Source organism: Cricetulus griseus, chromosome 5 (assembly GCF_003668045.3).
Source record: "Cricetulus griseus strain 17A/GY chromosome 5, alternate assembly CriGri-PICRH-1.0, whole genome shotgun sequence".
Lineage (NCBI taxonomy): Eukaryota > Metazoa > Chordata > Mammalia > Rodentia > Cricetidae > Cricetulus > Cricetulus griseus.
Window position 1 is genome coordinate 58,296,760 of NC_048598.1, and position 10,186 is coordinate 58,306,945.

Consider the following 10,186-nt stretch of genomic DNA (forward strand, 5'->3'; position numbering starts at 1 on the left):
CGTTCTTAAAAGAAAAAACTCATTTTTTTTTTTTTAAGTTACATGAGTGTGTGTCTGCGTGTGATTATGTGCGAGTGAGTGCAGGAGCCCTTGGAGACAAGAAGAGGGTGTTGGATCCCCTGGAGCTGGAACTGGAGTTATCGGCAGTTGTAAGTAAGTGCTGGGAATTGAACTTTGGCCCTCTGAAAGAACCTTACATACTCTTAACCATGGAGGCACCTCTCCAGCTCCCAGGAAACCTGAAGACTTTTGAATAGTAGGGAAAAGTTCAGGAACAACTCTGTATTTATAAGCCACTGGGCTGAGCTTCCAGCTCAGTGTTGACCTGTTCTGCAACCAGGCATGGAGACAGAAAGCAGGAATAACAGGGACTCCAGAGTCACACGCCATGTCACAGTTTATTATTGTGGAGTTTCCCAGGTAGAAATGGAGGAGTTTGTGATGTGGTTCTTTGCTCAGCTTTCTCACAGCAGTGAGTGCCCCCTGCTATCAGTGAACTATGAGATCTAGAGACAGGGAATGTCCTACCCTTCAAGAAACCACAGGGAAAGGCAGTGGGTAAAGAGATACTTAACCAGTTCCTCCTGGCCTCAGGCCATTTCCAGAAGACCCTGAGAGAGAGAGGCATGGCAGATATGAGCCAGTCTCCATTTACTGTGGAGACTCATGCCATAGTTCATTTGACCATAGTCACATGCACAATGTCGTCCATCTTTTTACGTTCTCTACCTCTTTTGGTTCATTAGACTTTACTTCTCAGGTTTGGCCACTCTTCTCCACTCAGTTCTGGGACAGGCTGAACTTTACACTTGTAAAATCTCAACCAAGAACAGAGTTCTGAACAGTGACTCCTTGTGTTGTATAAATAGTGTCAGTGATATGTAAGGCTTCTCTCTCTCTCTCTCTCTCTCTCTCTCTCTCTCTCTCTCTCTCTCTCTCTCTCTCCTTCTCCCTCCCTGTCCTGTGCGACTGACTCATTGTTAGAGTGATCTATGCAAGTGCTCAACAGCACAACTGCTCTGAGTACAGACATATGCCTGGCCTCAAGTCTCTTCCTTCTTCACCTCAGACAGAGAAGATGCCAGTCCTGAGCTGGAGGCTGCAAAGGCTCTAGGTAGAGCCAGTCTCTTCTGGTGCGTTGATGCTGGCTATGCCAGTGGCCTAGCTACTCCTTCAGCAGTCCCAGCTTCTTTAGAGCCTCCCTCCTGTGTCCATCGGGAATGCCCTTGGGGGTTATCTTGACACTGACACAGGCAGGTCGAGGAAGCTTGTCATGGCTCTGTCCCTTGAAGGACAGTTGCTGGGAGTGTTGGCCCTGCCCTAGGCCAACCAACTTGCCCCCCTGAATTTCTGTAAAGTCCTTTGCCATGCCCAATGAGGCAGGCCGGGGCCGGGAATTACGCAAGACGCTGGGTGAAACTTTGTCCAAGGTGGGACTCTTTCCTAGAGATGTGCTGGTTTGGCATTTGGTGTCTTCCTCAGCTGCCAAGAGATAGCTGCTCAATCCCACGCCTGAGCGCTCCAGGGTATTGGACTTGAAGTTTATCTGTCTCAGGCCAGGGATGCTACTTTCCTGCAGGGTCAGCAGTGGATCAGGCTTGGGCTGTGTCAGGGAACTGTTTGCCTTTGAGGTCTTAGGGACAGGAATGGGCATAGACTTGGCAGCTGCAACCTTCCCTGGAGGGGTTTCCTGGGCATGAATCCAACTCTTGCCTGAAGAGGTCACAGCCTTCACTGGGGAAGTTTTCCCTGCAGCAGAAGCAGCCTCTGGGGCCAGAGCTGGAGATGCTTGCTGAACCGTGGCCAGGGCCTGGGAAGGGCTCTGAGCCTGAGCCTCCTTGACTTTGAGGGTACTGGTATGTTTATTTACAAGAAGGCTGGGATCATCTTGGTCCTGGGGCAGCCCTAGTTTTTCCAGAGCCTCTCTGCGGGCTTTCTTTTGTTCCTGCAGGGAAGAAGGGACAGGCCCAGAGTCTGTAGCCTCAGTGTGATTTGACAGCCAGTTCTGGGGATGGCTGTGGAAACTGCTTCTGCTGCTTTTCAATACAATGTTAGGAGGCAGCCTACGGGCCTTTGAGGCTGTGAGGGGAGCCTGTTGGGTGTTTGGCTTGACCCCTGATGGTAGGAGAGCCTCTTCAGCTCTTGTGTTCTGAGATGACTGGGTAGGAGGCAGCTGTGGCTGCTGTGGACCTTCTGTCCAGCCTTTCTCGGTGGCTTTATGGGACATAGTTTCTGAAGGCTCTTTCTTCTGCAAGCTGACCAGACTATGGGCCTGTGGTGTGTATCTCTTCTCTCCTAGCTCTTTAAGTGGGCTCTCTTCCCTACTTTGCTTTGGCCTAATGTCCTGAAAAGCCTCTGGTGGGGGAATGAGAACTGTGTTCAGATCAAGGGTAGTCTCCTGGGATGGGGCCGGTGACTGGAAGGGCTTAGTGGTCTGGCTGGTCTGCGCTTTCTCAGGCTCTGCTAAGTACACTCCGGGTGTTTGAGAGCCGTGGCTGTTAGTCTGGGTGGCACTTTCCCTGAGGTTCTGGCTTCTGCCAAGGTGGAGGTTTCTGGGAAGGCTGTAGGAACCAGATCTGAGGCCCAGACTGGGTGATTCAGGAGGACCCGAAGACTGGGGCACTCTCTTTGGTGATGGCACTTGCTGAATGTCTGTCACCTCTGGGTTTCCTGTGGGGATTAGAAAGAACAGGGGGAAAGAGTCAACACACACAGAGAGAATTTTGCTACTGAGCAGAAAGCACATACTCGCGCCTCCCCCCCCCCCCCCCCCGCCATGAATGGGATTTGTTTGACTTTGCCTGCTTTTAACAAGGCAGCACCGTTTTCTGGAGATCATGTAGACTAGTAGATCAAAAATGACAGGTTCTTTTGATTGGGGACTGATTGGTTGGAAGACATCACTTCTGAGTTGCTTCAAAGCCTTAACTCAGGCTCTCCCTGACTTCTATTCATTCACCCAAGTCAGGGAGAGTCTTGGAGATGGTCTTTGTGCTAGCTTATGGATCCCAGGTAACTGAGCCCAGGGGAAGCTTCTGTTGTCAACTTGACATGCTTTGGCCTTCTCCTTTCACTTTCTGTGAGAGCTGGAAGATTCTGTGATTGTAGTGCCTTGTACCAGTGAGTGACATGGTTATCTTGCCTAGTGATCTTGCCAGGTATGTTAGGTCCACTAGGCTCAGTGAATTAGCCTCAGGGTACATGAAGTTTCCGTTTCTACTCTTAACTAAATGGAGGGTCCAAGGCTATGGTAAATATTTGTAAGTATTTACTGAATGAATAAACTGATAGTAACTGATAGTAACAATGTTGTCTGTTTACCCTGGGACACATCCCCTAACACCTGTATGCCATTCCGTCCTTTTCGACTGAATTGGAACTCTACTACTGTCTCTTAACAGGGGCCTCAAGGTACCACCTGCTGCTTCAATACACGCCTCTCTTATCTTCCACAGTCTTGTTCTCTGTGTCCCTCAGATTAGCTCCCTATGCTGAATCATTCTCTGCTGGGCCAATTACTTAGGCCTCCCTGACTCCTCCCTACATGCCAGTATCACATCTCTTCTTGGGTTCTTCCCTGACAGGAAGGGAGCTAGACAAACCCCTTCCCCTCCTAGGCCTCTGTTACTTCATAGAAAGTCACCAGAAGCTGACTTCTCAGAAGTCCCTCTCCCCTCTGCAGAGGAGGTTTTAGTCTGGCTAGGAGTTTGCAGGCCTCTTTCTGCCTAGGAGCTTGCAGCAGAGGGCAAACAAGGTGGGAAGCGTTCAGGAGACATTTCTGAGTTCTGCCTCCCTAGACAGTCTCTTACCCTGGGGAGCCTGCTGGGTGATGGGCAGTGCTCGGAAGCTTCGAGGACTGGTGGCTGGCTCTGACTCATCCGTGGACAGTCCACTGTCAGCCTCGGCCTCCAGTGAGCCAATGGTCTTCTCCAGGAAGAGCAGACACTCCTTCTCTTCAGCAGACAGGAAGTCGTAGCTGCTGTCACTCTGCAGGGAGAAGGAATTGTGAGGTGTGGGGCCCGAGACTCAGCCTGCTACAGGCAAAGAATACTACAAAGCTGGCAAACTTGCCCTGGTTCTGCTCTGCCAACCAGTGAAGCTGCTTTCTGCAACAGTAGGCCCAAGGAGGATTGGCAGGCTAAAGCCTGCCAGGACCCAGTTCTGAAGGCTAGGTAGGCAGGTGGCAAGGGGACTTCCTATTGCTTAGTCCTCAGCAGGAAGAAGTGGCCCAGACCGGAAGCAGCCCAGGTTTTCATTCCAGTTCCACGTGATCTTACACAATATCTCTACCAGTTTGTCTGCCATCTAATTGTGAATTGTATGGGCAACAACATGTATGGGCTAAAACTCAGCTGTATCTCCTTTAACGTTGCAAAGAACTTTTGCCACCTCTCAGCAGCCACCTGGCAGGCCAGTGCCACCAGCAGCTAGGTAAAAACCACAAGCAACTATGGGGATATGTGACACTTGGTCTGAGCTTCCACTCCTCTTCTGGTTACTGTCTAGACTCACCAAGATTGCTGGGGAAGGTTGCCAGATAGTCCTAGAAATAACTTGGAGAGTGGCAAAGAGGCTGTTAAATACCCCGGCCCCAGCCCCAGTCTTGCCTGCCCTTAAAGTCACCTGTCAGTTGACTGGGCCTGCATAACAAGGGAGAGTCCCCCACACAGCTCTTGGAGTTACTTGAATAAAGGTCTTCATCACTGCCTTCTGGATTTTTCCTTTATAGATTATCCGATGGAATGTGACTATTCATGCTGGTTTCTACCAGTCAGAAATAGGATGCCATCTTTGTGTTCCCAGCCTCTCATGTCAAAAGGAAAATTTGCATATACTTGAAGCACTTTGCCTTTTCTGCTCTACCTTTTTTATAATGAAACTTATTAACTAGCCATCCAGGTAGGTGGGCTCACTACTGAGTTCCAGCATGACTCTGTCTCCAAATCAACCGACCAACCAACCAACCAACCCACTAAATAGAGTAAATACTAACATTTGTTAGAAACGTTTTATAATCCTTTTTTTTTCTTTGATCCCCCCCCCTTTTGTTTTTTTTTTAAAACAGGGGTTTTCTGTGTAATCCCTGGCTGTCCTGGAAATCACTCTTTAGACCAGGCTGGACTCAAACTCAGAGATCCATCTACCTCTGCCTCATGAGTGCTGGGATTAAAGGTGTGCACTGCTGCTACCCAGCTTCTTCTTTCCTTTTCTTTGAGATGGTCTCATGTAGCCTATGCTAGTCCTAAATTTGCTGAGGATAGCCTGGAATTCTTGATTCACCTCTCTCCACCTCGTATTCACTGTGTTTTTTTGTGGTTTTTGGGGATCTAACCCAGGTCTTAGTGCTTGCAGGGCAAACACTTCCCCTGAGCTGTGTCTCCAGCCACAGTCTAAATTCTCACAAACTTTTTAGGACAATAAAGTTCAAACCCTTTGTTACAATGATAAACAGCAAAGGAATTCTTACATTTGAATGGAAGGCATATTTACTCCTTCACCCTAACCTTATAACACTTAGAATTTAAAATCATGTCCAGAAAAAAAAACAGCTTATTACATGCCCTCACAAACAGCTAAGCATTGTGATTGTGGATGGTTCTATCTCTGTCCATAGAGGGCCATTTATTTTCTGAATAGAGGTAAATGGTAAGTGCTTTATTTATCTTATTATGTTAAATGTTTATTTCTTTTGCATGTGTGTGTTTGTGGGCATGTGTGTTCTACTGAGTGTATAGAGGTCAGTAGGAAACATGCAAGAGTCAGTTTCTTCTTTGTGCCCTGTGAATTCTGACACTAGAAACTCTACCTCTATCTTCTGAGCCATTTCATAAACCTTTTTTGTTTAGACAAAGCTTTACAATATAGCACAAGCTGGTGGAGAACATGAACTCTCTATCTTAGCTTTCCAGGTGTTGAGACTTGGTGTGTGTCAATATACTCTGAAAGAATAGCTTTTATTTTCTCTTATTTTATGAGGCAGTGGGGATAGAACCCAGGGCTTGTCCACACTAGGTAATCAGTTTACTGCTGGGCAGCACCCTAGCCCTAGCTTTCTAAATGCTATTTAATGCTGCTTAGCTGTCCTCTAACCCCAGACACTCCCTTTGGGGAAGCTTATGAAAGATGACTGACAAACTTAGACTGCTTAGGGAGTTCAGAAAGCTCCAATATTCACATGGTTTCGTAGGCAGTAGACATTTGCAGACAGAGATGCAGGCAGAGATGGAGAGAGAGATATTGAGAGATTGAGAGAGGGGAAGGGAGACTATCTGTAAGTTAGTTGGTTACAGGGAGCTACGGGGATGTAGGTTTTAAGCTGTCACCCATGCTCAGTGTCACCAATGCTCCTGTAAGTAAGTCTCCATATTAGGAACAATCTCTGGTCTGCCTGTGTTCTGTCAAGCCTCCCCAGGAAAAGTCATGCAACAAGCACAACTTATTACTCCCTCCAAGAGCCATTATGATTAGGTGTTGACATTTTCCCCATTTTAAAACTGAGACTAGCTCAGCATGGTGGTGCACACCTTCAATTCCAGAACTTGGGAGTCAGAGGCAGGTGGTTCTCTGTTCAAGGCCAGCCTGGTTGAAATAGCGAATGCCAGCCTAGCCAGGGTAACACAGTGAGACCACAAGCCAGGGTCTCAACCACAAACAAACAAACAACCCCAAACCGAGGAGACTGAAGCATAGAGAAATCGGTGATATGCCCAAGGTAGTCTGGCTTCTGAGGAGGGAATCTGGATTCGTTCAGCTCCATAAGGCTCCCAACTACTCCATTTCCTTCGCTTTTTGTGGAAAATGGAAGCCGTGCTATCCTCATTGCAGAGGATTCTAAGAGTTCATGTTCGATAGAAATCTACCTTCCAGTTTCCACCACGACCTAAGCGCCTGCTCCTTTCCCCACCTAAGCCCTTTAATCTAATGAAAACGTGGGTGGTTGGGTATTGATCCTATTGCTCTCTGAGGTTGTCCCACCCAATTCTCTATAGAACCAGAGCTGACTCAGAAGCAGCAAGAATCCAGTGATTCAGTCCCTGGTGAAGAAGATGAAAGAGAAGGTGCAGAGAATGACGGTGGGCGGCACAGCAGGGCAGGGCGAGGTGGGGTGGGGCAGGTATGCAGAGCAGGCCAGGCTGCAAGAGGGAGAGAGTACATACAGATCCAGAGTGGGTGGAGGTGGTGCTCATCATGCTGTCACAGCTGCCGATGTGGGTCACAAGTTCTGAGCAAGGCCCTGCTGGCCAAAGCTCCCTCTTGGGCATCGCCTGAAGCAAGGCGCAGGGGTGGTGAAAGGGGCTCCCAGAGGGGAAGTGAATGGAAGTGAAGAATGTCCCAAGCTGGGCCTGAAAAGAGAACAATCAAAGCCACGTGTGAGCAGAGGCTTCTACAAAGCACTGCTCAGGCCCTGGGGTTTCATGGCAGCAAGATACCAAGCAAGCACAGAGTTGGAAGGGAGCCATGGACCGGTCATGTCTGAACTCCACCCTCAGTCTGCATGGAGGGACACATAAGCTAGCTCAAATGCATTCAGGAAGATGGATTCAGGGAGCAGAGATGCAGGCTAGTCAGAAAAGAGGTTCTGGTCTTCCTCTTAGCTGCTTTTTATTTTTTCTTTTATGAAGCAAGGAGTTTGAATTGTAATTTCATTATAAAAACCAATACCTATTACAAGGTTGAGGGCTTGGGTTCTGGGCTCAAAACCCAGTTGAACCACTTAGTGATTTGCATTTAGATGAATTACTTGTTAAATATGATTAATGCAAGGATTAAATGAGAGGCTAGTTAGGACACACAGCTCTGTTGGTAGCAGATACTATTGTTCTTATAAAAATCCACCTCAGATCAAATTAAACCCAAGCACTGGGAACAAGAGTTTTGGAGAGAAGGGTTCTGTCTAAATGGGGTATTACAGGCTTGAGAGAAGGAACAGGGCCCTTAATAATGTACTTCTTAGTCATTATGAGAATAGAAAAATGGAATAGCCTATGTAGTACAGTATATGCCCAATAATGTCAGTTGCAATCACTGTTAATAATATCATAAATATGACACTGCCACCAAGAAGGCTGACTTGTCATCTTTCTGCCCTCGGCCATATGAACAGGGCACCTGCAATGGTTGAGAGCAGTCCCATTTCCCTCACGTTAACACTTGCATTCTGCCATTTATGCATTCGCAGTGAAGTTCCCTGGACTACGTCAAATGAAGGAGAAAAAATGTCCAGTGTAGATCCTCTCTAAACCCAGCTTCTATGGGGAGAAATAGTCCAAGTTCATTGTGGCAACAGCAATAGCAAAAACCAAACACAAACAAAAAGCCACCTCGTCGCTGCCACTAAACTTCCTAAGGGTTTCTTTCTTTCACATCTGTTTGTGGGAAATAGCCCACCAGACCAGGGCAGGGCAAGAGTAACTCTTTTTATGGAAAATGAAAATCTGAAAGATTTTTAAACAGAAAGTTAAGGGAGAGCTAGAATTACAATAAATTTTATATGACTCAGATTCATATTTTGCTTGTAACACTATACTATGTTTTAATCATTTCTGCTACTCTCCTAATAGAAGGTAAATTGTCCTGGGACAGAATGTTTTATTGGAGATCTGGGGACTTGGGGCTTAGGTGCCAGGGTACATATTCCTCTGCCAATAGTTGCTGCAGTGCCAATGTCAGCTTTGGGTTCAGTTAGGTCTTCCAACCTGGTCATGCTGGCAAGAGTCAGGCAAGGCCTCACAAGGCTACTCCTTTGCTTAGGAGAGACCCATAAATGGGGCAAGATGCTTGGGAGAGAAAAAGACAGGATCCCGAGTCAGACACATAGGATTCACAGCCTCTTAGGAGATGAGTGGGGCCCAAAAGAGAAGGGACAACAAAGAAGCCCCATGCTAATCAATGGTGGGTGGGGTAGCTCTGGGATTTCTCCACCAGGTCAGTTCCTCAACATCCCAAACTCAAAGAAACAGACACTCAAGAACCCTTGTAGACTGAGTTTAGCCATCCTAGCTTTGCATTTCTTTAGTGATTATCCAGGTACAGAGTCAATTCCTAACATTCTGCAGAAGCACTCAAAACTGCTATGTGCAGAAACATGTCTGCACATAGTGCTAAGTGTAGGCAACAGTTGGGTGCTCAGTCCTAAACAAGGCATTCATACTGTCCCCACCAAGGCTCTGGGAATATTGTGGAAGAGTGGGTAGAAAGACTGAAAGAGTCAGAAATGCAGCACACAGGCGTGTGAGTGTGTGAGTGTGTGTGTGTGTGTGTGTGTGTGTGTGTGTGTGTGTGTGTGTGATGTCACCATCTAGGCATAGCATATCCATGTAATCATGACCTCTCAACAACTTCTGAAGACTGCCCTGGGTCTGCACAAGAATGGGCCCACCAACAACCAAGCAAGGATGGAGGAGGGACTCAGGGCGCCCTACCCCTCACTGCTGAACTATTTCCTAGGGATAGATTCAGGGAAAGGAGAGAGTGAATTCCATGTATACCCTGGTGATCCCACCACTGGTCACAAAGATGGCCCTAGATAAACTAAATGGGCCACACAGCAAAGTTCCAAGTCATGAATCTGGGAGAGAGGGAAAGGGACAGGTATGGAGGAAGAAAGGGTGATGGGGCAGGAGGACAGGGAGGAAGGATGTGGGAGACAGCCACCGGAATAAATTATACACATGTATGAAACTGTCAAAGAGCTAACTCAATTAAAAAAAGCAATGCTGTCTGAATAAGTCTATTGGGTGAGTTACGTGGATGGAGGCTCTTCTTGGCCCACCACTGTAAGCTTTTCCATAGTATTTTATTTCTCATAGAGCAAGTGGCTCAGGAGACTTTGCAGAATGTTTGTTTAGATTAGCATTTGTGAGCACCCAATAGGCACTGTAAAAGACAAAAAAAAAAAAAAAAAAAAAAAAACAAAGAAAACCCAAAACAAAAACAAAAAAACACCCCCAAAACAAAAAAACAACAATATTTTCAAGGAGTCGGTGTGGATTCATGGGCAATTTTTGGCTCCAGTTTTCCAAGTTTAACGAGTATTAAATATCTAAGATGACTCAATACAATTAATGTAATATTTTCTCCAAATGGGTGAGGTGGTGCCTATTACTTTCAGAGAAAATTACTACCTTTCTTCCCTCCTATGTTCCTCAGGCTGTGCTGTGGGTATCTGGCTTCTGGTTCCTCCCAG

General features: G+C 47.0%; 1 protein-coding gene across 1 annotated transcript; it reads right to left on the minus strand.

Annotated features, from left to right (window-relative positions):
• Positions 1–379: 379 nt before the first annotated feature.
• CUNH1orf116 (chromosome unknown C1orf116 homolog) lies at positions 380–7,703 on the minus strand. Its single transcript, XM_035445776.1, has 3 exons — positions 7,158–7,703; positions 3,810–3,987; positions 380–2,670 (listed from the first exon to the last, which is right to left on the minus strand). Exons 1-3 carry the CDS (start codon positions 7,260–7,262, stop codon positions 1,166–1,168), a joined length of 1,788 nt encoding a protein of 595 aa, XP_035301667.1. The 5' UTR covers positions 7,263–7,703; the 3' UTR covers positions 380–1,165.
• Positions 7,704–10,186: the final 2,483 nt, after the last annotated feature.

Excerpts from the sequence above, each read along its gene's own strand:
- CUNH1orf116 (XM_035445776.1), bottom strand. The coding sequence starts at position 7,262 with ATGCCCAAGAGGGAGCTTTGGCCAGCAGGGCCTTGCTCAGAACTTGTG. Across the intron at positions 3,988-7,157 it reads CCTCCACCCACTCTGGATCT|AGTGACAGCAGCTACGACTT; the intron begins GTATGTACTCTC and ends TTCTCCCTGCAG. Across the intron at positions 2,671-3,809 it reads CACCCAGCAGGCTCCCCAGG|GAAACCCAGAGGTGACAGAC; the intron begins GTAAGAGACTGT and ends TAATCCCCACAG.